Below are 26,489 nucleotides of genomic sequence, written 5' to 3' on the forward strand. Positions count from 1 at the left end.
TGTTCCCTGCCTTTTAGAGAAGCAAATCAAATGACGAATGAAGTGTTCTGCAATAAAGGCTTCTGCGCCTGGCCATAAAATAACATTTGCCACATCCTACCTGATGATCACACTGAAATGTCGCGACATTACAGGATCGCAAAATTGCATCTGCTACATCACGGGTATGCGTCTTGTGTCCAGCGATGGCACGTGCACTCTTGGGATTCTTGGCGAGGCCAGAGTTTCACAGTTTGGTGCTGGCTCAGCTTGGCAAAGAGCCAGTGGAAAACCACCCGTGCCATGAGAAACCCGCGCTGTTGCGGCTCGAGTTTGTCGGTGGCAAAAGAGGTGACCAGAAGTCCACGTTTGGGCACTTAGGCTGGCACTTTTGAGCTCCTGAGTTTAAATCTGGGCATTGACAATCTCAGCCAAGTCACCAATGAAGGAACTTAGAAAAAAAACAAGCCGTTATATTGAGTTAGATTTCTCACCTAATTCTGTATACATTAATACTGCTCTGGCAAACAAATTTTTGAAGCTATTTAATTATCAACTTGAGATGAGCGTTCATTTTAGAGCATGAAGTAGTGCCACCCTTTGCTTCGCAGGCTGTTGGAAGTTTTCCGATTCGTGCTTCCCTGCCTTGTGGCGTGAAGCGGTTCAAGTTCATTTATTAGGTATAGCCCTGTGAGCCATTCGGCTCTTGAATCGGGTGCAACCGCAACAAACAAAAAACAAAAACATGAACAAAAAATATCTTAAAGTGAATACAGTATGTGACTAAGTGCAAACAGAAAATCCAAGAAAAGACAGCAAAATATTGCAGAAAAAAATCACCGTACACCAACGCTGTGTGCAAAAATCCCAGTGGGATACAAGTCAAACAACCAACAACAACCACAAGACAACTTAGATTAAGGCCATCAGTCTAACTCTGTACTACAACAAACAAACATGGCTAAACCAATACACTTTTCGAAATCACCAAAATGAAGCCATGAAAGCAATGAAACAGTGATCATAGGAACTGTGACGGAATTTTCACAATAAATGGCATAAACAACATGTACTACCAAAACCCTGCAGCCATAAGTTGGCTGCATGAGTCACTCCACAACAGCAGGAGCATCAATCGGAGTAATCTAATTTTTCAATGCAGTGACCCCGAGTTCGATTCCAGGCCGTGGCTCTAACGTCAGTGGCGAGCGATATCTCAACTTATCCGGAAACCTCCTCCCCCTCGCCAGCCTACACTGACCAGTGTGGTGACAAGTCAGATGAAGCAAGCCCCGTGACTGACACGGCATGGTGTGAAGCCTCGTATCATCCAGTGGGTTGATAAACCAGTAACTTCCTGATGCATAATGCACGGGCATATGTAGTACTAATCACATTCCTGCATTTCCCATTAATATGCTAAATTCCTCTTGATATGCACATTATTTTGTCGAAGCGCCCTTTCCCCCCCTCCCAACCCAGCTCATATACGTGCTCCAAGCTCGTGTGCTGTTTCATTCAGACGCTGTCTCCCCGACAGACCTGGTTTTCACCTGAGGACGGCTGCTTGCGTTGTGGCCGAAACGTCGTGAGAATTATTTTATTATGTTTTATTTTTATTATGTTATTACTTCCCTTCTACGTGACTTTACCGAAAGAACCAAGAAGATGAATCCCTGCAGTCACGAAAGCTTTAAATCGAAAAATCCAGTGGGTTGATAAACCAGTAACTTCCTGATGTAGTTTATATTTTAGTTTATTTACGTGGTGGTTTAGCTGCCGCAGCTCCATACTATTAACATTCCTTCCCTTTATTAATGCTAACCCTACTCCCTCCCTTTGATGCTGCTAATCCTGCATAATGCACGGGCATAATATGACTTTGAAACCCCCCGCCCACCTCCTACGCATTCCACAAGTAGTGACTAATCCCATATCTGCATTTCCCATAAATATGCAAAATTCCTCTTCATATGCAAATTCCTTTGTCAAGGCGCCCTTCCCCCTCCAACCCAGCTTAAATATACGCTGCCAAGCCTGGTGGTGTTCATTCAGACGCTGTCTTTCCGACAGACCTGTTCTTCACCTGAGGACGACTGCTTACGTTGTGGCCGAAACGTCGTGAGAATTATTTTATCATGTTTTATTTTTATTATGTTATTATTTCCCTTCTACGTGACTTTACCGAAAGAACCAAGAAGACAGTAACTTCCTCTTGATATTTTTGTTCACCATTACCGACCAGCTTGGAATGAACACCCGCGTGTAAAAAACCTTGTAGGTTAATTGGGTTCTTCCAGCTTAATACAAATGTAGATGACAAAGAGGGTGCATCATTATCGTCATCATTAAGACACAGAAACTTGAAGGTTAAGACCAGGTTTCATAGTTCCGTTGTTTGGTTAATGGAGAGGTGAGTTCCGATATATTTAGATTCAGGAGGGGAATAACAGAGTGTAAGTGAATTTGAAGCTACTCTCGCCCACAGCAGTGGTCTCCTCAAACCTGTAGCTATGGTGACTAGCCAAACTCTGCTTTAATGAGACAGTATAGCATAAATAATAATAATGATGATAACGATGTAAAACTCACACACTGTCTTTAAGGCATTTGGCCGGAGTTAGAAATTGCAAACCATTAACAGTGACTCATTCGTACTGTCGGATCTGTAATTGGCGAGAAAATTCCTCCATAACAGAAAAGTCGGTGAAGGCTGGAAAGCCACACGTTTCAAGCAATACACAATAATGCGTAAAAATAACACGGCCATTGTGCACATGCAAAGATAAACATAATCAGCATTGCCTGAAGAGTGCATTATGGCCCACTAGCGCTACATCTCTGCTGCTGTCAGTTGGACACGTTTTTGACTCGCATTTCTTTTAATGGTGAGCTGAGACAAGAAGACCACAGATACACTTCAGGAAATGCTCATGTTTTTTTGTTTGCATACGCACAAGATGCTGTGGGATTTTGACACATTTTTTGTGGGTCTTGTTTGAAACGTATGGTTTTCGCAGCCCGCACTATTTCCCATTTACGATGGGTGTTTTTCTCGTCATCGTTCAGACGTTTGATTGTATCAATCACTGTTCGTGTCTTGTATGAGGCGAATCGTAATGAGCACGCGAATGTGCAGCACACGACGAGCGCACGCTCCTGCGGTGCCGTTGCATATACGCAGCAGGAGCTGTGGCAGCAAGACTACTTAAGAAGGGAGCAATGGGAATACCTGGAACAGCACTTGAATGCTATTACTTCTTTGTCATGTGGTGGCGTGGGGTTGTTTGCCGGTCCGGCGTGCTAATGTATTGGCTGTGTGTGTGATGGCTTCGGTCTGTGTCTTGGTTATGCGAGTTGTGCGTGTCCGTGTTGCGATGCGGGTTTATGCTCGCTGTGATACACCAACGTATGGTACGATATAGGATAATCGTATCGTCCATTTTGCTAAATATCGTCATGATTTGATTTTTTTGATTATTTTCTTTGAACCTATCTACGTGACTTTACCGAAAGACCCAAGACGATTTGATTATCGTTGCTTATTTACATTTTTGGACATTTACTTCCTGACAAAATGTTTATGAACCATCAGACTCGGTAATATTACAGTTCTAAATGAAGAGCTGTTATCGAGTGAATTGATGTTTTGTCAAATGTATCCCGGAGTAATTGGCAGAACGGTAATTATATGACATCACTGTAGTTTATTGTTCGCGGGTTGTACCCGTTTGTAGGTTATGCCTGTTTGCAGTTGTCCATGTTTGTGGGTTGTGTTGCTTTGGATTGGTTGTGTGTGTTAGTGGGTTGTGTGCATTGGCAGATTGTGCGTGTTTGTGGCTTGTGCCCATTCGTAGGTTATGCTTGTGTGTGGTTATGCCTGTTCGTGGGTTGTGCATGTTCATGGGCTGTGCACGTCAGTAGGTTGTGGCTGTCCGTGGGTTGTGCGTCTTTGTGGGCTGTGCGCAATCGTGGATCGTGCCACTTTGTGGGTTGTGCGGTTGTGCATTTGTAGTGCAGGTGACGTCCCCTCTGGGCAAGGTAGAGGTCTGCCTGAAGAAGGCGCAGCCCAGTATGTCGTGGAAGAGTCTCGGCCAACACCTTGGGGGATCCGGGCTGCTCGACAAGACGAGCTCGCGTGGTGAGTCGGCACCCCACCAGCGACGGTCAAGAGTAGGCGCAACGACGACTCCGCGATCATCGCACGTGATCAGTGTGCGTGCAGTTGAGTGCGGAAAATTGCGAACGTAAGAAATTACGACGTACGATTTGAACGTGTGCCACCCGTTTCGATGAATCCGCTCCCCATGCCACGTGGGATCTGGGAGGTATTTGCCCATGCTTTTCCACGCTGTCCATTGCAGGTCGGCGAAGGCGGGAAGCATCGACAGTGGAGTATGGATATTTGCTGCCCTGCCACCAGCTGACAAAGTAGCCCCGCAGCAAGCCTATAACACCTGTTTTGTGCATGGTGGTCACCTATCGAGCAGTATCCAGACTCAACTGAAGCGATTGGGCACATTCTGGGTGATTCGCTGTTAGGCTGTTTACTAATTATGAAAACTCATTGGGCCAACAAGCCTCTTTTGCAAGTGTAACCTGGATCGACAAGTGACGGCAACATCTATTAAGTTACTCGTGAAATGTTTCGAATTAGTTATTCATTCACCCTTACAATAAGTGACGTTTTGAGTATGCAAATGTTACGTTTAGGCTCACGGAGCAAAACGAGATCGCACAGAACAGAACGAGAATACCAATGCGAACATGACGGAACAATTTCGATTTAAAGCTTTCGTGACTGCAGGGATTCATCTTCTTGGTTCTTTCGGTAAAGTCACGTAGAATGGAAATAATACAAATAAAACATAATAAAATAATTCTCACAACGTTTCGGCCACAATGCAAGCAGCCGTCCTCAGGTGAAGACCAGGTCTGTCGGGGAGACAGCATCTGAATGAAACAGCACCATGCTTGTCTCCCCGACAGACCTGGTCTTCACCTGAGGACGGCTGCTTGCGTTGTGGCCGAAACGTCGTGAGAATTATTTTATTATGTTTTATTTGTATTATTTCCATTCTACGTGACTTTACCGAAAGAACCAAGAAGATGACGGAACAAAGCAATCTTGCGACGTACGCGTGATATTTTCTACCATTCCCTTTGCGACGGGGGATGCCTGCAGAGCTGCTCTTCCGGCGCGGCATTGTGACCGCCCGCTCGCCGGTGACCCACGACACGGTCCTGCTGTGCGTGCGCCTCCCGCGCGGGACGCACATGGGCCTCGCGCTCGGCCATCACGTGTACCTGCAAGCGCCCGTGCAAGGTGTGTCTCCACCGCCACTCGCCTACATTTCTTCCCCACATCGTTCAAGGCCCGGTGGGGCCAGGCGTCCCGCTTGTGAAAAAATAAAAAGGGTGGGGGGGGAGAAATGCTTAATTACTGCCTGCTCGATAGAAAAAGAAATGGGCTTTACCCTTTTTCAGGAAATGATTCAGGAGGTCTTCTTGGTTCTTTCGGTAAAGTCACGTAGAAGGGAAATAATAAAATAATAAAAATGAAACATAATAAAATAATTCTCACGACGTTTCGGCCACAACGCAAGCAGCCGACGAAAGAACCAAGAAGATGAATCCCGGCAGTCACGAAAGCTTTAAATCGAAATGAGTCAGGAGGTGTTAAGATGTTCAAACACCAAATAGACATCTATCGCAAGGCATCAAGCCTGCATTGACCACACACAATTGCGGTAAAACATCCACACATAGAAGCTTTGATAATGCATTCATTGTCCTTGAAACTGATTGGCCTACACCAGAGACAGCTTAATTTATGGACTTGGCTCACCAGTGTGAGACCAATGAACGCCAAAAGGCATCGAGCACAAAGACAATGCAAAATATCAAAGCACTCATAGCTCGGATTGAGCAGTGAAAATGACCTGCTCAGTATTATAAAGCACTGCATACACCTCCCCCCCCCTCCTCATCCCCCCTCGCCTGTGCTTTGTGCCCCACCAATATATATTTGCTGCCATTGTACGGGACTCAATTGCTCACCGAATGTGTTGCTGGTAGGCTGGAATGGGTGGTAGACACGGTGCGGAAAGGTCAGCTGGTGAGAGGCTTTCCTGGTCACTGATCTGGACTGACACATCGGCTGGGATTAAGCCCCCCGTGTGTGTACGGTGTACAGCGGTCGTGTCTCGGTGTCAAGGTGCGGCCGCGCTTGAGCTTTCGTTAATTCGAAAAGACATTTAAAGGTCTTCGTGTATTTGTGTTATCTTCAGACAGTTTGGGCAGTCATTTGGAACACTGGCAGGTTTCGTAATTAATTTGCGTGTTAAATCTTTTGCTGTTCGTATGATGATTAGTTGTTACGCAATTTATTCTCAGACTGTGTTGAACCAACTGTTGCATGTTTTTTAAATGTCATTGTTTTAAGTAAACCACTGTTTAAAAGCTTACAGGGCCCTATTTATTTGCCTGCTCTGAACCAAGGGGGATTGCAAGACACAGTAGCTATGATTCGGCACTGTGGGGCCAGGGTTGGCGGACCACATGGAGATTTCCGTGTGATCTCATTAATTAAACCTGCGGGGTTGTGAGGCGCTTATAAGATGGCACTCAGTGAGGCTTTCCTGGATTGGCAATTGCTGTCATCACCATAGTTATAAGTTAATGAGTTGGAGCGGTGCTTAGTGCGCGGCACTATGAACCCGGTGACCTGGGTTTGATTGCCAGCCATGTCTAACATCAATGGCAAGTGATGTATAAACCAATCCTGGGCCCTGCATTCACTAGTTCCCCACTGACCAGCGTGGTGAAGTATGGTCAAACAACCTCAAGGACCAATACTTTCCTGGGGGAAAGGCCTTCATCCAGCAGTCAATTGATAATAGGCTAAAAAAACATTGTTTGTATTATATTACATGTGAGTTTTATTTTGTCAGCTTGATGCTGTTACTCCTTATGAAGGTTTGCTTCGACTGTTTTGTTGAGGTTCAGTTTGCCTCCACGGTGGTAATATATTTTAAATTACTTGTGTTCGGTTGAGACCCGAGGGACCACCTCCTCTCTCCCACCTTAAGTGTCAGTGAAATATTTCTTGAACGGTGTCGCCGCGTAGGAGCGATGGCGTGAGAGAAACACATTGTCCTGCACTCTGATTAGCATGTCTCAAACGTACGTGACTGACACGTTTATCTCTCAAGCAGGATGCGGTGCTGCACGTTGTTCGGCTGCGTTTTATTGAGCGGCGTGTATGGTACTGACAGTTTTATTCTTTAAGCTGCGATGCTGTGTGGAAATTTCCACATTTTTTTTTCTACCACTCTCAACATGTCTGCTTTGACAGCCGTCCAGCGTTCACGTGAGCGATTGCGTTTTTGTGGATTGTATTTTAACATTCTGTATGAAACACAATTTTGCACCGAATGAATCTTTTATCGCGCATTATTATTATTATTTGGATATTGGACGTGGCCGTGCGGCTCAGTGGACCAAAACTGCCCAAGCACCAAATCACTTCCACTGTGATATCCTGGGTTTCACTCCACGTAAGCCTCGGTGATTTAACTGGATTCCCGAGTCTTAAGTAAGTTGATGGTCTCAGTCTCGTCACCGTTTGCCAAGAAAAAAAATAAAGCCTCCTAACACACTCGGTTAAGAGAAATCACGTTGGGCTGCAAAAACAAGTAAGCGAGCTTGAGCAGGACTCGTTGTTGGACGGGATGATGGCCAGTGGCTGAGACTAATGATGGCGTGGCAGCCAAAGGAGGCAACGTGCCTGAGAGCATGCCCACTGCAGGGGTGGAGCAATGAAATCAGCTCGTGTGCAAGTGCTATAGATGGATTGTTTAATCACAGCAACACCTCCGATATCCACTTCACGAAGGGGGAATTTTTATTGTTTTAAGGATGACATTCCTCCCGTAGTTTGTTCACGGTGCGGTACATTGTAAGGGCTTCGTATTCTTGCTTCTTTCGGTAAAGTCACGTAGAAGGGAAATAATAAAATAATAAATATATAAAACAATAAAAATGTATTATTTCCCTTCTACGTGACTTTACCGAAAGAACCAAGAATATGAATCCCTGCAGTCACGAAAGCTTTAAATCAAAATCGTAAGGGCTGTTCCCGCAACACGTTAATTAAAACAAAGCGGCGTGCATTTGTCCTTGCCTCCAAATGGAGTCTAAGCAGGCAGCAACGTCTTACACTGGTCAACACACTTTTTCTGGCATAAGGTATTCCAACGGTTTTAAGGTAATTTTGGGGTGCTGATTCCAAATCTGGCATCAGTTTTTGTCTATCACATAAGGTTTTTGAGATATCAAATATAGTATTTTCAATAAAAACTGCAGAAGAAAGATATTAAATAAATGTGGATATCTACATAAAATTATATTATAAATACACTATCCTAAAAATACAGCGCCATATTTTAAGAGTTAATTTCGGGTAAAATCAATGAAAATGGGGTATGCCGATAGCATAAAATGAGATGCGATAGAGCAAATCTGAGATCAGATTTGGAATCAGCACCCTGAAATTAGTCTAAAACAGCTGCAAAAGTCCAGGCCAGAAAAAACTGTATTTTTTTTGTTGACCAGTGTTATCATCTCCGGGTTAGCGGCGCTGATGAGCACGTTTGGCTACGTACGGTGCAAAAGAGGTTCAACGTACGCACATACAGAGATGGTTTGGGCTTTTGGGAGGATCTCCATCCAGCAGTGGATTGATTTTGGCTGATGATGGTAAAGATGCATGTTTTTATTTGTGCAGTGCAATATATTCAGGTTCTGAGGACATTGCAGTTTTACTGCCATATGACAAACGTTATTTTCAGGGCCTATAAAAATGTGCTGTGAGGTTTGTTATAGATGCAGCTTGAGAAATATTTCTGTAACAGCGTCTTCTAGGACCATCTCAGTGCAATATTTCTGACTTGATCTGATAGCAGAAAAAAATAAGTAAAAAAAACTATTTTTACAAGTCTCCAGCTCCATTGAGGGTCATAATTGCGTCACTTTATTTTGAATGGGCTCCTATTTTCACTGGAAACAGTGGACGCCTTGTTCCATGGCACACCACTCATACATGGACCGCCTTTCCATTAACGACATCTGCAAGCAGTTAATCAATCACTGGCCCCCTTACCCGTGCACCATTGACAGTGCCTGCCGTGTCCTGGCATGACCTGCTCAACCCACGGGGGGGGTGGGGGGGGGGCATTCAGGGGCCTTCGACTGTTGTTGCTGGGCCTCCCAGCCTTTTTAGGGCCTCAAAAAATAAGCCTCTTTTCGACTGCACAACCGAGCCGCACCGAGTCACCCGGGCACAGGTCAGGCATCGGCAATGTTGTTGGGCTTTTTTTCCCCCACTGAGGAATTGGAGCCATGCTGTGCACATCGCATGCAGAAAATGAGTCGACTCGCTCGGCCTGGATCTGAATAGATTAAAATGTCTCGTGAGGCCAGGGTTTCATGATTTCGTTCTGGCTCGACTCAGGAAATTTCCAGTCGGGAAAAAAAAACCACCCGTATCGTTCAGGGCCCTGCACTGCCGTTGCTTAGATGTGCAATCGGGGTATTAGAGACACTGACTATGAGCCTGTGGGCTCAGGGCCAGACTTGCAAATGTCATGATGAGGAACAAAGAAAGACCTGTGGTGTGTGGCACATACAGACTCAAGCAGTGCGCTGTCAGCAAAGCAGGGGAAAGCCTGTTAATTAACAGGGAAAGTTCGCTGCGCAAACACAATCATCAACATAACTGGGTTTCATCTTCTTGGTTCTTTCGGTAAAGTCACGTAGAAGGGAAATAATTAAATAATAAAAATAACACATTTAATAATTCTCACGACGTGTCGGCCACAACGCAAGCAGCCGTCCTCAGGTGAAGAACTTTCTTTACCGAAAGAACCAAGAAGATGAATCCCTGCAGTCACGAAAGCTTTAAATCGAAATATAACTGGGTTTGGTCAATAATGGAGAGAATCTCATCACGGTAACTCAAGCATTTAGCTGTTGATTGATTGGCGTTGATTGACTGGGACCACGGTGTTTGATCAAAGTGAGAGCCATTTGGGCTAACATCTAGCATCGCTGTGTTTTGAGATTGTACAGTTACGGCATTTGTGTCAGGCACGATTTCTGACATTTCGCTCCATGTGCCGAGAGCTTCAGGAACTGAAGCAAAACGTCGGACATTGTGGCGAGCAGCACGCTGTTCAACCTGAGAACACACGGGAGAGCCAAACAAAACAACCGTAAAAATGTATGCAGTTGTAACATTGAGCAGTTGCAAAAAAAATATGTGGGAAAGTGCAGGCACAACAGGACAGGGAATACATTTGGGCCAAAGAAAATCTGTGCAAACAATGCAAATAATTTCGATTGAAAAGTTTTTCAATGTAAGATTCATGACACGCAAAGAGTCACGGAGATCCTTTAAACATTTATATATTCATGTTTTGAAATATAAACAATGTAAAGTATGCAATAGTGAATGAAAATGCAGCAGTATTTTGTGTTATATTTTATTGCAAAAAAAACACTTTGGCATATGTTCCACAGTGTAGTTTGCATTGTAAACCTGTTGTTTGCTACATCCATTGTGACCGCAATTCATTATTACTGCTTGTTTAAAAAAACTAAATGATACTGCACGCCGTGTACTTCACAGTGGACGTTAAAGATCCCCTTCTTGCCGTATGGCTGATGTTGATGCAAACCAACAACTACAATTTTAACATTCAGTGGTCAAGCCAGATAACCGCATCAGGAGCAGCGGAGTGTAATCGCTGTGATGTCTCCATCGTATTTGTGGATCGGGGCATTGCGTCATTATAAGTTGTACGGTCCGTTCTGCATGACCACAGTCGCACAATGGAGAGTTTTTAATTTTCCATTGCGCATCTGCCATGGTTTGTGCGGTGGATGCGGATTAGGGTGGACCATGAGCTTCGCGGAAGATCAAACCCAGAAATTTTCTGCGTTGGGTCTTTAACAAACATCCCCTGATGTCACGAGTAGGCCATTGTGTGCCGGCATTGTGGTCCAAATTTGACAAATTCAAAATTACACGGCAAATTACTCAATTGGGATTATAAATAGAAATTATCGTTCTCTCCGGGAAGGCTAATGCCTCAAATCACGCTTGTAAATGAAGAGATGCAGGTCTCTAAAATTCTCACCTGGTTAAACAAAATAATCTCGAACTTGATACCATGCATGCAGCATAGAAAACTTTCTGCAAGCCACAATTCTGAACAGCTGACACCCTAATGTTCTGAGATTTACGAGCTAGTGTTGTGCATGTGTGTCTGTGGTGCAACTGATGCAACGCGGGTTCATTGCGCAAGCGTGGATAACACTAGTTGCAAGTGGTAACTGGACCTCTCTTGGGGTCTCCTTGGGCTTAAAAAAAGTACTTAGTGAAGTATTTAAACAAATTCAGTACTGGGGAGAGACAGAGGGAGCCAGGCATGGTGCCAGCTACACCATCCTCTCACGTACCATTCTGACCTTCACAGATGCTTGCTAACAGCACTTGCACCAACAGGCTTTGAGGCTTTTTGGTGAAAATGTGTCCGTTTCTTGCATGTGTGCGTGTTCACAGGAGTCGATATAACGCGTGCTTACACTCCCGTGCTGCCCTCGCTGACAGCGCCCTGGGAGGTGGTGCCGCGTCTCTCCACCGTCTTGCACTTCATGATCAAGGTTTACCCCAACGGCACCCTGACGCCAGTGCTTGGCTGCCTTGGCCCAGGTAACCCCCCCCCCACCCCCAACCTCTCACATTTGACCCCAAGAAGCAACGGCCGATAGGGCCTGGGGGTGGCAGGTGGCCGTGGCCTTGGGAAGGAGCTTATGGCAAGGATGGGGGAACCTATGACCCACGACTTAATTTGATCCGATCTGCTTGGTAACGATCCGCAAACGATGTTTATCAATTTCGATTTAAAGCTTTCGTGACTGCAGGGATTCATCTTCTTGGTTCTTTCGGTAAAGTCACGTCGAAGGGAAATAATAAAATAATAAAAATACAACATAATAAAATAATATAATATAATACTTTTATTATGTTTTATTTTTTTATTATTTTATTATTTCCCTTCTACGTGACTTTACCGAAAGAACCAAGAAGATGTTTATCAATTTAACACGTAGGCTTTCGCGACCAATGTCATCCATAATTCAGGTTTTTTTTTGGGTTAGATCGTGTAAATATATAAGGAACGTAACAGGAGGATTTCTCCACATATCTGGCTGTCACCTGATGAAGCTATTTGTAATTAGTGGCGAAATGTCGTACTCAGATTGTGAATTTTGTGGCTTTGCTCTCCAACATAACAAATTGGCATGTTCGTGACAAACCTTACGAATTGGCTGTTTAACGACACATCTATATCCTTACTCGATCTAACCCAAACAAAAACTTTATTCTGGATGTTTATTAATCGCTACGAGTATCTTTGAGTTTATTTGATTTGTTACACAGATGATCCCGTTTAGCCAGTTTCACGCTATTTTAGAGGGAAATATATTTTCGACCTCGGAGCAACACTGTTTTATTATTTGTAGTGTGCACAGTTACTGCTGTCACTGCAAGGGCCCATTTATATGCATTCGATGGGCAAGTTTTTTTTCGCGTAATTACATCGATAATGCCATAGGTGTGTGTCGATGCGTGGCCCACTGTTTGGAATTTATTTTTATCCTTTATGTAGAAAAAAAGTTCCTGATTACCTGTCTTAGCGCAATCTGGTTGGTCAGCTAAAACAAATTAACTGATGTTCTAAATCTACCGGAATAAGCTTATGGAAATGTATTATTCAATTGGCGACTAGACTTTTAAAAAAAGTATTTTTTTGTCACATGGACAATGTGATACTTATTGCAATGCCTTGTGCTTATCCACCACGGATCTCCCTTATAAAATAGCCGGGCAACTGGCTGAACAAAACCATCCGTATAACCCATACGAGTCTCTTTTTTTCAAATATGATTGACAATAAAATATTTATTCTTAAACATATATTATTTTTTTTCTGAAAAATCTACGTTATTTTGCATAGCAGCAGGATTGTTGCATGAGCATTAGTACGCGAACACGGGGGGGTGTTAGAGCATCCGCTTGCATGTGCTTTTGTTTAGCTGTGCGCATTTCTTTGCCTCGTCGAATTCTCTAAAAAAATTGAGGCTCACTTAACAGTCTGGTTTTCCAGTAGAAGGCTTATATATCATGTAACCGTGTGTGTATACGTGTGTAACAGGTCAACTAAAATACTTACACGTGGGTAATGTTTTTCTCACCGGTACCGAGAGTAAAGAAACGTCTCGACATTTTGGCCAACCGGCTTTGTTCAGCAATCGATTTGCTGAGACTCATAGTGTTTACAGAAAATACGTTTATTGACAAAGCCCAGTCAACAAAAACAACCATATCTTTCGCTCCCTAGGTCTTGTTATTTGATTTCAAATCAACTGTTATTCATGGAATAAGTTCACCAAATCAACACATTTATCACATTTAAATATATATGTATATAAGCCACTTAACAAATGTTTTGTCAAGTAAAATAAATTTCAAACTTATTTCACAAGAACATATTATGAACCCACAATGATTGAAACGAATTTTCATTTTTAAAAATCTATTCCATTTCAGTCGTTTAAACCTAAAGTAGACAGGGCCAGGATGGGATAAAAAGTGGCTCAGACCGTTTAAGGAATAACAACGGCTGTGCTTGAATAGGCGGTAGTCAAAGTGCACTCCTGATAAAATGAGCACCCTATTGATAACCCCAAGCCAGTGGTCAAATTACACATTCCCATAGCACGTGCCAATATCTCCGTAGACTAACCGCGGTGAACTGACCACAAAATACTACTAATTTTACAGGCCGAAAAAAAATAATGAGTGGTGTCAAATCTGCGCCCTGGATATGAAATTTTAACTTTCCAATTGTTTGTCAAGAGTTCTTATCCACAGTGCACGTTGGCTGGATTTATCCCTGGAAACAATAAGTTCAATCCAGAGTTCAATGTATCGGTTCTTTCTCTCGGTCGTGCCAGTTGAAACAATGGTGCAAGCTTCTTGAAATTGGGTACACCACAATTAGTTGACCGGCAGATCGCGTGTGGCGGGGTAAAGTGTGGGTACGCCCACCTTCCAAGCGTAGGCCAAAATACCCCGTAGACGAGTTCTCTAGAGCTTTCTCCAGTGAAGACCCTCCTGGCAGCAGTGGTGTGTGCAAGTAATTGCGGAGCTGCACCTTAACCTTTTTCTACCTCTTCTTGGTTCTTTCGGTAAAGTCACGTAGAAGGGAAATAATAAAATAATAAAATTTACCATATAATATACTAATATAATATTTTTATTTTATTATTTCCCTTCTACGTGACTTTAACGAAAGAACCAAGAAGATGAATCCCTGCAGTCACGAAAGCTTTAAATCGAAACGTAACTTTTTCTACCTCTTACAGTAAGTTTAGCGTTCAAACGAATACCGTGGGAAGTATTAATTTCCCAACACCCAAGACCAGGGAGGAGTCTCCGGTAAAACTTGGCGCTGTCGGTGCTCTGGGTGGCGCGTGGTGTCACGGCACACAGGGGACGCGGTGCTGGTGTGCGACGGTGCTGGCACCTTCCGGCGAGCGCAAGTGGCTGGTGTGTCGCAGCTCACCCTCGTCGCGGCCGGCACGGGGCTGACACCCATGGTGCGACTCCTCGCTTACGCCGTCGTCAGCGACCACATCCGGTGGGACTCCCCCCCCCCCCCCCCCCCCTTTCACTCGCTCGCTTAATGAATGATGTGGATATTGTAATTTATGTAAATATATTTAATGAGTTGAGTCGATCTTCTTGGTTCTTTCGGTAAAGTCACGTAGAATGGAAATAAGAAAATAAGAAAAATGAAACATTTTATTACTTTATTATTTCCATTCTACGTGACTTTAATAATAAAAATAAAACATTTTATTACTTTATTATTTCCATTCTACGTGACTTTACCGAAAGAAAACTTTATTATTTTATTATTTCCATTCTACGTGACTTTACCGAAAGAACCAAGAAGATGAATCCCTGCAGTCACGAAAGCTTTAAATCGAGAGTTGAGACTAATGTTGAAAGCGTTTGTACATCAGTTTTGTCCATTTTCCATTGAGAAATTGAGGGGGGGGGTGGTTGGTGGGGGCTACGATAACTCTGGAAATTATAATCCAATATGAACCAAACTTTAGTGTAGAGTTGTGTTACTGTTGGGGACTTGCTTTATTGAAAACCGGTCACTTTGATCAATGAACTTTGTAAAACTTGGAAACAAACTGGAGCAAGAAAGGAGTACTATATTTGCAAATGTACAAACCTGTGTTGCCCTCACAGCTACCTATCGGCTCCATACTGCTAATTACATCTAAGAACCAACTCAACCTGGAAAGCATATTGAATGTCATTTTACTGACGTGTTACAATTTCAAGCACATATGGTGGACAATAATGGCTACACCTGTACTGATGAGTTCAAACAATGAAGAGTCCGGTGTACAACATCATTTTTCTTAGGTTTTTTCGGTAAAGTCACGTAGGTAAAAAATGTAAATTAATAAAAGTAAAATAAAACAAAATAAAAAATTACGACGTTTCGGAAGCAACACAAGCCTCCGTCTTCAGGTGGAACCGTCACAGTCTATACTTAGTCTTAAGCCTCACCTTACCATATTAATAAAAAGTGTGCCATTCCTGGCCCTTCACCCCTCAACCATTATATATACGGGGTGGTATTTCTTGTGATCTGTCATTTACTTAATACAGCTGTCGTGGATGTGACGGTTCCACCTGAAGACGGAGGCTTGTGTTGCTTCCGAAACGTTGTGATTTTTTATTTTGTTTTATTTACTTTTATTAATTTACATTTTTTACCTACGTGACTTTACCGAAAAAACCTAAGAATATGAATCCTTGCAGTCACGAAAGCTTCAAATCTAGAATTACAACATCATTGTTGTCCTTCTGCTATCTGCCTTTAAAAAAAATCCTCAATCTCAGCTCTTTTGAGCTGCCCCATGCTGAATCATGGGCAAGAATGGTGATATCATTATTGACATGCAATACAAACACAAGTCTGTAGTTTTATCAGGATGAAAATAAATACTCTAAAGTGTCTTATTAGTGTCTTAGAGTGTCAGCGATGTCACTATTTTACATCTAAAGCATTGTTACTGCAGTTACATCACTCAAGTGCTATCGTCGTGCTCCTAAAAGTGACTTTAAATTCTCATCACGTGGTTTGGTGTGTGGAACAATGGGCACGTGTCTCAAATCCCTCCCCTTAGCTCCACCCAATAGTATAAATAGCTAAAGCGGTCGAGGGGCAGGTCTTAAAGTGAAGGTGCTCCCAACTCTTACATGGCCTCTGACCAACATGGAACATTAAGCAAATTATCCTCTCGAGCGGGGAGGGAGCGCTTTCTAGAGCTCCCTCTAGTGGCGGCACGTCCACCAGCGGTGCTGTGAGTGAGCCATTGCAGGGCAAAATGCCTCTATTCGTTATTTATGTTCTTGGTTCTTTCGGTAAAGTCACGTAGAAGGGAAATAATAAAAATATCAAACAATAAAATTCTCACGACGTTTAGACTGCAACACAAGCAATCATCATCAGGTGTGAAATCCACAGCAAGAAAATTTGAAAAAAGTGGCGGTTTTTTCTTAACGTCAGCACCACGGACAGCGATTTGGCAGTTGGTCAGATGGACGAGTCCATCTATGTTCGGAAAAGAGGAGGGGGGAGAAGAAAAGAATGGAATGCGGTCTGAAAGTCACTTTTTTCAAATTCTCTTGCTGTGGATTTCACACCTGATGATGATTTGCTTGTGTTGCAGTCGAAACGTCGTGAGAATTGTATTGTTTTATATTTTTATTATTTTATTATTTCCCTTCTACGTGACTTTACCGAAAGAACCAAGAATATGAATCCCTGCAGTCACGAAAGCTTTAAATCTAAATTATTTATGTTGTCGCAGTCAAATGGCTCTGAGGAGCAGCGTGACATGAGAGCAGCCCTCGTGTTATTTTAAGAAGCGTGGGCCCTTACAGATGATACGACAGATGTATTCGCGGTCACTTGGGTAAGGTCTTTCACACAAAACTGGACACCACTATGCCATGCTATGCCTGCATATGTCACTCATTTGATTTCTTTACAGCCCTCTGAGCTGGGCCAGACTAAATTTAGTTTCGGGCAGGAAAAGAAAAGCTACATTTGTTTGTAGGCATTGGTGACCAACACCTCCAGAGAGCATAATAAAACCGCAAATCCAGTGTTGGTGTAAAGCACCGATATACTTGAGGGTTTAACACTCAAGACGGATGGAAATTATAGTTTGGTCAAGAAGCAGGAAGCATATCCGTGCCTGCAAACTGGATTTATTCGGCACTGCCAGGCTAAGGTATCATTTCCATGCTGACGAACGATCATTCCCATCAGATTTTTTTCGTAAACATGCGACAGTGTCCCCACTGCCACCAAGGGAGCTGCCGCTTCATTTTTACGAAGATTCCAATAAAACCGAGCAACCGTCAAGATGGGAATGATACCCTTAATCTGCAGGTTTATTCCTGAGCTTTCATGGTGTGAGCCACTGATTTGCCGTATTCGCATGTATGAGGAGTCAGTGTGAAGCCTTCTCGACCACATCACTTTATGCCCAAGAAAATCAGTATTGAAATCAGGAATTACTAAAGAGCCAGCTCTGAAAATGTAGTAAGTGGATTGTTATCGGCCGCAAAAACAATTGTATTTTATTTTCGGTTATGCAATTGTGTTCTGTATTATGGGGGAAATGAGTGTTCGTTTTTGGCTATTGCCAAATCAGCCACACGTCATTAAGAGTAAAAACGAAATGTAAACGATTCCTGGGTGTGGTATCTACAAATTGGAAAGGTTATTTTAAGCGTGGAGTAGCCGGACAACTGATGATGCTTTTGGAAATATTTTAGGACAGACATGTAAGCTGACAATGAAGCACATTTGTGAACATTATATGTAAAACAAATATATATGTACAAGTTATAAAGAGGTGTAATTTTGGCAAGCTGCCTAAAAATGTAATGTGACACAAGATTCGTTCACGAGAATTTTGGTGCCTTAGAATATTACAATTATGCAAATTTTATTTAAAATCTGGGATGCTTAGCATGGCCCGCACAGTGGCCAAGGGCAAGCCCTTCTGTGCCTCATCGTGTTTAAATAACCCTCTTCAGCATTTCCATTTGGAAATCAATCTCGGCCGGCTTTATTGTGAGTCGGGTGCTTTCCAGGGACTTAAAGGATTGCCTATTTGTTATCAAATTGAAGCATTTGACCACATTCAAAATTGACTGCCTGGGGCCCACTGACATGTCCATTGCAAGTTGTGGCAATGGTGCCCTTGTGAGCATCTTGTGATTCAAAGCACGAATGGCAAACAGTGAAGTTTTTTTAAGAAATAGCTTTTTTCCCCTAACACTTTTATCAGAAATGTTCCCGAATGGGGTCACACGAAGAATACATTTGGAATTTTTGCAGGGTGTGCAATATTCCATGTGGGAAAATGGTCCGTGGAAGCAGATATCGCAGAATTACTGATGATATATGTTCATAGATGACCTCCAATACACTTTCCTAAGCACCATTTTCCTATGCACACTGCGACAGAGAAATGTATGTTGTATGACAGTCAAATCGATATGTTTCATTCACGGACTAAACTTTGGAGAAATGAAGTGCCAAAATAAATTTAATATTGTTGTATTTTTTGTGTGCAATCACTGACAATTGAGCTGGGACTATCATTTTACTGCACCTGAGAACCCAGTTTAATCGTAGGTGACTGCCTTGATACGAACCCAGAATCTTAGTGGTGCCTGTCACGCGCTCTGACCACCGAGTTATCCGGCCGCTTCGAGCTGAGAGATGTTTAAATGTCTCACCACCTTCGATTGTTTTATTGAGTTATCCGAAATGAGGACTATTGCTTAAATGAACACAACTCCTTCCACCACATACTATATGTACATGGTAGATGATTACCATGTACGTACAAGTGTCCGGGTGAGTGCCCATGGCACAAAAAAGCCTCAGTGGTAATAAATGTTCTGGTAATATTTACATTGTGATGTTATCTAAGCCTCAGAGTAGGGTCCCTTATCTTGTGTGTGTGCTGGGAATGCATAAATATTAAGTCTGGAACTGGGAAACTATCTAACTCATTGATTACTCTCCCAATTAAAATTTAGATTCATGAAGTTGGGGGGGAAATGTCTCACCTCTGTTCCCACACGTGTGCCAATGGACAGGAGGTGATGAATGGGACTTGGTAATGTAATCGGCATCATCAACCGAGTGTGGCTTGGGGGTTTCCTGACTTCAGGAGTCAGGATGTGTGTTGACGGGAGGTGTGGCATTGGTCATTGCAATGCACGATGGACCCGGGCATCCCGAGTTTAATTCCATGCCACGGTCCTGGCTCCCTGCTTCACCAACTGACCAGCATGGTGAAGTATGGTCAAACAACACCTACGACCGACATGGTGTGGCGAGGCCTTCATTGTCAAAGGGCTGTGAATGTATTTATTTTATTCTATATCCCTAACAGGAAGTGACTGTTGCTGCTACACAGTGGAAAATTAGCACTAAAAATCACATCAGCGTCAAGAAAAATGAACACTTAATCGGGCGTCACAGGCTCTCAATTACCACTCAGCTTCAACGCCGAGCTACCACTGCATCTATCTGCTTGTTCAACATCGCCAAAGGGAAGCATTGGAGGCCGTTATTCAACGCAGCTGTGCAGTTTAAAAAAAAAAAAGAATGTCCTGTCCATCTTGCTGCTGGAGGGGCTATAATCATCGACCTAGATTTTATCCTTTGCATCGCCGCACATCCATGTGTATCAGTACTATTTTGTACAGAGAGCACTCCTTTATTCAATTGTACTGCTCCATATAAATGGTTCTACTTCGGAAAATTGTTGGGTGCACTTATAGCAAAGAGGGGAAGTAAATTGCAAAGTATTATTTTGCTCGATATAGTCTTTTCACGCTTGGAGTTTTCTTCTCTCTTTAAATGGGTCATTACAGAGATGCGAATTTTGGAACAGAGTGCGTCAAGCCAACCAAGAGCTATTGGATATATTGACTCTGCCTGTCCACAGATGGCCTGAGGCTTAATGCACCGAAACACAGTCTAGGGGCATTGCCTCCGAGAGCTTTCATAGCAGCCCAAGGGTTAAGATGTTAATGCGTGATATTACCAGTGACATTGTTTTCCTGGGTATCGGGTCCTCTTACATGGGTGTCTTAGGTACCAATGCAAAGGGTAAATTGTGCAGAAGCATTGTTTGTAAAAGGTGAAGGACTAGATCCACGTCACTTATGTGGGAATGAAGTGGATAATACAACAAGAGGCATTTTCTCAATATGATAGGTAATGTGCCTGGGCCAGATGGCTTGGGAGCAAATGCTATATTTGGTCTCAATCTGTGGGCTGTGACTCAATTGACAGCGACCCCTGTCTGGAGACCGAGTAAACAATTCCACTTGTGTTGCACCGGTCGTAGAAGGCAGGCAGACAAACATTACGCAGTGGAGGGTAGCGGCAGCTTGATGAAGGAAGGGCGAATCAGTATTCAGTCGGTGCCCATAGAGTATTGGCGAAAGTTGAAAAAAACCTGTATATTTTTTATTTAAAAGAGAATAAAGTACACTTATTATGTGGCGTTGGTTCAAACGGATTCAACCCGTGTATAGCACGACATGTCACGCTCACTGTGCTGACATTTGGGTTTTGCATTTCTCGAGTTACAGGAAGCTGATTGCGTCAATGTCCATGCCTGCAATTTTGCGAGGAATTTTTGTCGCGTGCATCTACGTATTGTGTTGTATGCATATATACATCTATTTGTTTGCTTGATGAATTCACTTCATTGCAGGAAAATCGAGCTGGTGTTTTTTAACAAGTCACCGGAGGACATCCTGTGGAAGCAGCAGATTGATGAGCTGTGCCACCGAGACTCCAGGTGCTGCCCCCCCCCCCCTCCCGCCCGCTTAAGCAACCCGCCTCCTATCTCCGTCGTCCCCTTGATTGAATAACGAACACCTGCTGCTCTTGACCAGGTGATGGATGGAGAGGGGTTGGTAGTCCTCATTCGCCCTCCTCCCCTCCCCGTGCAACGAGCGGATGCTTGTCTTGCACCCCGCGTGACAGCAACCGCCTGTAACGCTGACGATTTAACGAGCCGTACTGTTGTTCTGAAAGTATGCTTGCTGTGTGTGACGATAATGTTTTCGAGGGTGCAAATGCGGTGATTCAATGCGTGAAGTGAACAACTGAGCGATGCTAGATTTCTGCAACTTTGGGGATTGCCGCTTGCCTCTCGTGTGATTTACATGTGTAAACACAGTACAGGGGACTGGCAGTCCACAGGGGGTAATGACAGGGGAATTCGCATGGGAAGAGACGGGGCCACAGGGGGTAATGAGGGGTTAAGGGACACAGGGTAACGAGCTGGGGGTCTACGAGAAGGATCGAGAATGGGGCTGTTGCCTAGTGATGGAAGGGGACAGATGCGGATCAACGAGCCATTGAGAGGGTTCGAGAGTAGAGAGCGTGGCCAAGGGTCAAGGGATGGCCACACTGGAGATAAAAGGGGTTGAGAGGAGAGGCTCGGGGCTGTTGTGGAAGTCAGGGTCTTCACCTGTTAAGTGAACGTGTCTTCAATAAATAATCGTCAAAAGAGCAGTGTCTCCTGGAGTCGTTACACATGTTTAGCATGTTGCAAGGGGGTTCAGTCAGACCTAGGCGAGGCCAAGTGAATCGACAGATGAACATTTATATTTTGTAGTGTTTTGTGCAGTCACGGATGATACATTCCACTTAAAACAGGTTCACTGCCTTGATGGTTTGATGGTACTCTATTTTGACGAATTTACAATTTACGTCTTGGCTTGTTTTGCCACTTAGAGCCAGAGAGTGGACAGCAATTGTAATTTAATTAAGGTCATGGTTAAATAAACATATAAACCACTTAAGCTCAATTAGAAACAACAAAATGCCTTGACATTTGTCTGACCTGTAAGACAATTGAATGATGCGCCAATTAACCAAATAGCTGTTCATTTATTTACATTGTATTTCTTTTTAATATCGAAGCTACTGATTTACGGCTGAGCCCGCTGCAGCAGCATCCACCCACCCACAGCCACGATTTTTGATTTCCAGCCACCACCAACTAATCCCTTGCAATTGCCTCCCCTCCCAGGTTCGAAGTGCACTATGTGCTCTCGGAGGTGAGCGACGGATGGCACGGCCGCATTGGCAGGCTCAGCAGGACGCTGCTGTCAGAGCTGCTCGTACCGGTGGCGAGTGGCGTTGGCGAGCGGAGGAGGCGGCTAGCGTGCGTGTGCGGGCCGACCCCCTTCACCGAGCTGGCCGTCAGGTGGCCGAGCAGGCGGCGTCGCACAGATTGTGTGTGTGTGCGTGGGCGGCGGTAGTGCAACGGTTAACGCATTAAATTTCGATTTAAAGCTTTCGTGACTGCAGGGATTCATCTTCTTGGTTCTTTCGGTAAAGTCACGTAGAAGGGAAGTAATAAAATAATAAAAATAAAACATAATAAAATAATTCTCACGACGTTTCGGCCACAACGCATGCAGCCATCCTCAGGCTCCCCGACAGACCTGTTCTTCACCTGAGGACGGCTGCTTGCGTTGTGGCTGAAACGTCGTGAGAATTATTTTATTATGTTTTATTTTTATTCTTTTATTACTTCCCTTCTACGTGACTTTACCGAAAGAACCAAGAAGGTTAACGCATTGTGCTACGAACCCGGCGACCCGAGTTCAATTCCCACTCACGGCCAACACCAGTGACAATTTTCTGAATCGGTCCTAGGTCTCCCGTAGGTAGACTCAGCCTCAAATGAGTACCTGGTCCCATGTGTAAACATTAGCACTAGGGAGATAAAGGCGGCCAGGCGTGGTGCTGGCCATCCACCTCCTTGTTTACCGTTCCGGCCTTTATACGTGTTCGCAAATGGCACTTGCCCCAACAGTCTGCTAAGGCTATACAGGGGGGTCTTTGTGCCTGCAATAGAGTAGTCATTACCATACTGCGCTATGAACCCGATGACCCAAGTTCGATTCCTGCTTAGTAGCGAATACTTTAACTGGTCCTGAGCCTCCCCTAGGTTGATGCAGCCATAAATTCGTATCTGGCGCGGTGTGTAACATCATTACTGGGGAGGCAAAGGTCGCCAGGCATGGTGTTGGCCATCCACCCCCTCGTGTGCCCTGCCGGCTTTCGTAGGTGCTGGCTAACAGCACTTGTCCACAGTCTGTTTAAGGCTATACAGGGAATCTTTACTTTCCGCAGTCAGGATTGGCGCTGGGTCTTCCGGCGATATTGACAGCCACGGCTGGAGCAAGGGAATTTGCTTAGAATGAGCCGCTGAATCATTATTATTTGTTTTGTGTGTGTGTATATTTCTTTCTGTCATTGCTCGTTAAATGGGCGCTTTTACGGAATGGTTTGATGTGTTGCTTAACGCGCTGTGTCATCTTGTCACACGGCTTTCGTTCCCGAATCAAACATTTCAACGAATTGAATAATATAATGCGGACGTGAGCTGACCTATCTCCAGAAGCAACATCGACACGTCTTTTTAATCACGTGTCCGTGTATATCAAGTGTACTCGCACCACATCTTCACACAGCCAGAAGTGAGCGGCTCAGGGAGTGGGCTGCTGGCTTGCGGTGCTGAGCCTGCACTGTGGAGAGTTGCAATTTCCTCTGCTGCCTACCCACTCACACAGGCATCTCTCACTGTGGCCGCATTGTGACAGTGAGCATCCCTTGAAGGGATAACAGCTTTACACTTTCAGGAACACTTTTGTTCTGTCATGAAAGGGAATTGAAAGTCGGCTTCAAAGGAGATGTCGATTTTGTTGTTTTCACTGCTTGTAAAAGTACTGAAATCAAAGAGGAGTGAATTAAAAAAAAGTTCTGTAGAAATCTAAATTCGGTCTACACATTCAGCTTTAATGCAATGCTTAATTATGTATTATACGTATAAAGCAGTATAAATGAGTACACCAATCTTGATTTGAAGCTTTCGTGACTGCAGGAATCCATACACTTTGGTTCTTTCGGTAAAGTCACGTAGGTATAAAATAAAATTAAAATAAATCACGACGTTTCAGGCGCAACACAAGCGTCCGTCATCAGGTGTGAAAGCATGGTCTGCTGCTGAGGCAGACTGTTTTAAAAGGTTTGAAATGGTCGAGGAGGCCGCTTTCCTATCTTACAGTTACATGCTAATTTCTCACATTAACATCACTAGTCCTCGCCACTTCTTTATTACCCTTGGGCTACACCCATTTCAAACCTTTTAAAACAGTCTGCCTCAGCAGCAGACTAAGCTTTCCCACCTGATATCGGATGCTTGTGTTGCGCCCGGAACATCGTGAGTACACCAGTTTGATCAACAGGTCACATGTGGTGGGGTAGAGTGTGGGTATTCCCACCTTTCAGGACATCTGCCCATTGTGGAAGAGTAGACCAAAATACCCTCAAGAGAATGTCCTCCTGCAAGGCGTGGCATAGCTAAGTGATTTCAGATAGCACCTTTAACTTTGTATTCTGGATGTCTGTATTTTACTGTCAATCCTGAGTTTAATGTGAGGTCTGTGTGTTTGCGTGTGCGTGTGTATGCCTGTATGTGTTTCTTCCGCAGAATTCTCGATGAGCTTGGATTTGAGGATCAGGAAATTCACACATTTACAGAATGAGAGATGCATCTGGTCTGGAATTCCCGCAGACATTCATTCAGGTATTACAAAAAAATCCCTCGACAGACCTGTTTCTTCACCTGAGGACGGCTGCTTGCGTTGTGGCCGAAACGTCGTGAAAATTATTTTATTATGTTTTATTTTTATTATTTTATTATTTCCCTTCTACGTGACTTTACCGAAAGAACCAAGAAGAAAAAAATCCCCACTTAAACCTTTACTTCTACCTTCATTAATATTAATATTATTATAATTTATAAGTCTTTAATTGAACATGTTCCTCGTTTGTGCTATTTCACAACTCGTGTCTCACTTGGAATGATTTGCGAGGCGAGCAGGTCTGGTGCGTGACGGTGAACGTGTCCTTGCCCACCTCGGGACATCAGTGCAACTATCGTGACATCACAGCAGCATGATGGACCAATCGTTCTACCCGTGCCCTTTAGCTCTGAGCCATAACAGCACAAACGACTGAAATCTTTCATATCTACTGCCTTCCCATATCTCGACTCCTGGGATTTTAAAACACAGCTGTATCCAGCTCAGCCTTTCCTGAAGCTTTTTTTGCTGTCCATCGTTCTGCGCTCCCTGCGTTTACACCAAATAAGTCTTCTCCACAGGAGACATTTGAAAACATTGGACATTATTCTTGATGGGTTTGTGCACCGAGCCTTTCTCACTATTTAAGTCTTGGCAAATATGGCATGTAACCTTTCAGCCGTGCCACCCCCCTCTCTCCCTACCAGTGATTTGATGAATTATCTTGATTTGGGGGGTAACAGTTGAACTCAAGAAGAAATGTATGTCACTTTTACCGTCTCATTTGTATTGTATGATTATTTGTGTGGTGTAATGTGTGGGGTGTTCCCACATCTTCCTAGATGTCTAGAAAGACTCGATTAGGACAAAATAGCGTCTAGTAGAGGCCCTTCTACCTGCAAGTGTGCAAGCATGGTCAGATCCGCACCTATACCTTTTATTTATTCTTCCTGTTGAAGGAGTCACGGCTCAAAGAACGGTAATGTAATTCCAGCAAACACCTTCAGGCAGCAGAGCGTTGTGTTTGCTCTGTAATGTTCGTTCTGCTAGCCTCGAGTACATTACCATATGAATTTCATACAATTTGCATTTTCCGTGAAAGAGCCATTTTCCTAGACACGCAATTCGATGCACGTATCGTGAGCGTGAGATTTAGTTGTGACGACTTGATGGACACGTCTATCTCTAACCCACAGCAACATGGCGCGTGGCCATCGGCGACGTCCAAAATCCACCGTGCGCGCGGCGTCGTAATCAATGCCTGCGTGCCCACCCCCGCATCACGACACTGTTTGCTAACATCACTGCTAAAACGAGTGCCTTATCTTGCTTGAAAATGTTGTTCCGCGCAGGCCCTAAATTATTATTTTCCTTGAGAGTAGTTTTGAAAAAATGTGAGTGCGAAAATAAAAACGTTAAACGATTTCTTCTTAGCAACGGCTGACCTATTTTTTGTGAGGAAACGGCAAAATCATGATTTCGTGTGGCCAATGAAAATGAACTGTAGATTCAGTTTTAAAGAATTTAGCCATTAAATTGCTTTGTCCTTCAGTTCATGAAATGCAGATACAATCACCCACCCACCCACTCAGCCACCCACTTCATCACCTACTCACCCACGCACCATATGGGG

General features: G+C 43.8%; 1 protein-coding gene across 4 annotated transcripts in view; it reads left to right on the forward strand.

Annotated features, from left to right (window-relative positions):
• The window catches only part of CYB5R4 (cytochrome b5 reductase 4), a 48,839-nt gene extending 22,558 nt beyond the window's left edge, over positions 1-26,281 (forward strand). For 3 of the 4 annotated variants that reach the window (XM_078615537.1, XM_078615536.1, XM_078615538.1), the window contains 8 exons: positions 3,995-4,120; positions 5,165-5,305; positions 11,606-11,755; positions 14,603-14,750; positions 20,962-21,048; positions 22,291-22,467; positions 24,763-24,858; positions 25,156-26,281. In XM_078615537.1, coding sequence (XP_078471663.1) covers positions 3,995-4,120; positions 5,165-5,305; positions 11,606-11,755; positions 14,603-14,750; positions 20,962-21,048; positions 22,291-22,467; positions 24,763-24,817 — 884 coding nt within the window. In that variant the 3' untranslated portion in view covers positions 24,818-24,858; positions 25,156-26,281. Of the gene's footprint in view, positions 1-3,994; positions 4,121-5,164; positions 5,306-11,605; positions 11,756-14,602; positions 14,751-19,626; positions 20,488-20,961; positions 21,049-22,290; positions 22,468-24,762; positions 24,859-25,155 lie in introns of those variants that run through there. The other variant, XM_078615539.1, reaches the window with a different exon arrangement.
• The last annotated feature ends 208 nt before the right edge of the window (positions 26,282-26,489 follow it).

Source organism: Lampetra planeri, chromosome 47 (assembly GCF_965212315.1).
Source record: "Lampetra planeri chromosome 47, kcLamPlan1.2.h2, whole genome shotgun sequence".
NCBI lineage: Eukaryota > Metazoa > Chordata > Hyperoartia > Petromyzontiformes > Petromyzontidae > Lampetra > Lampetra planeri.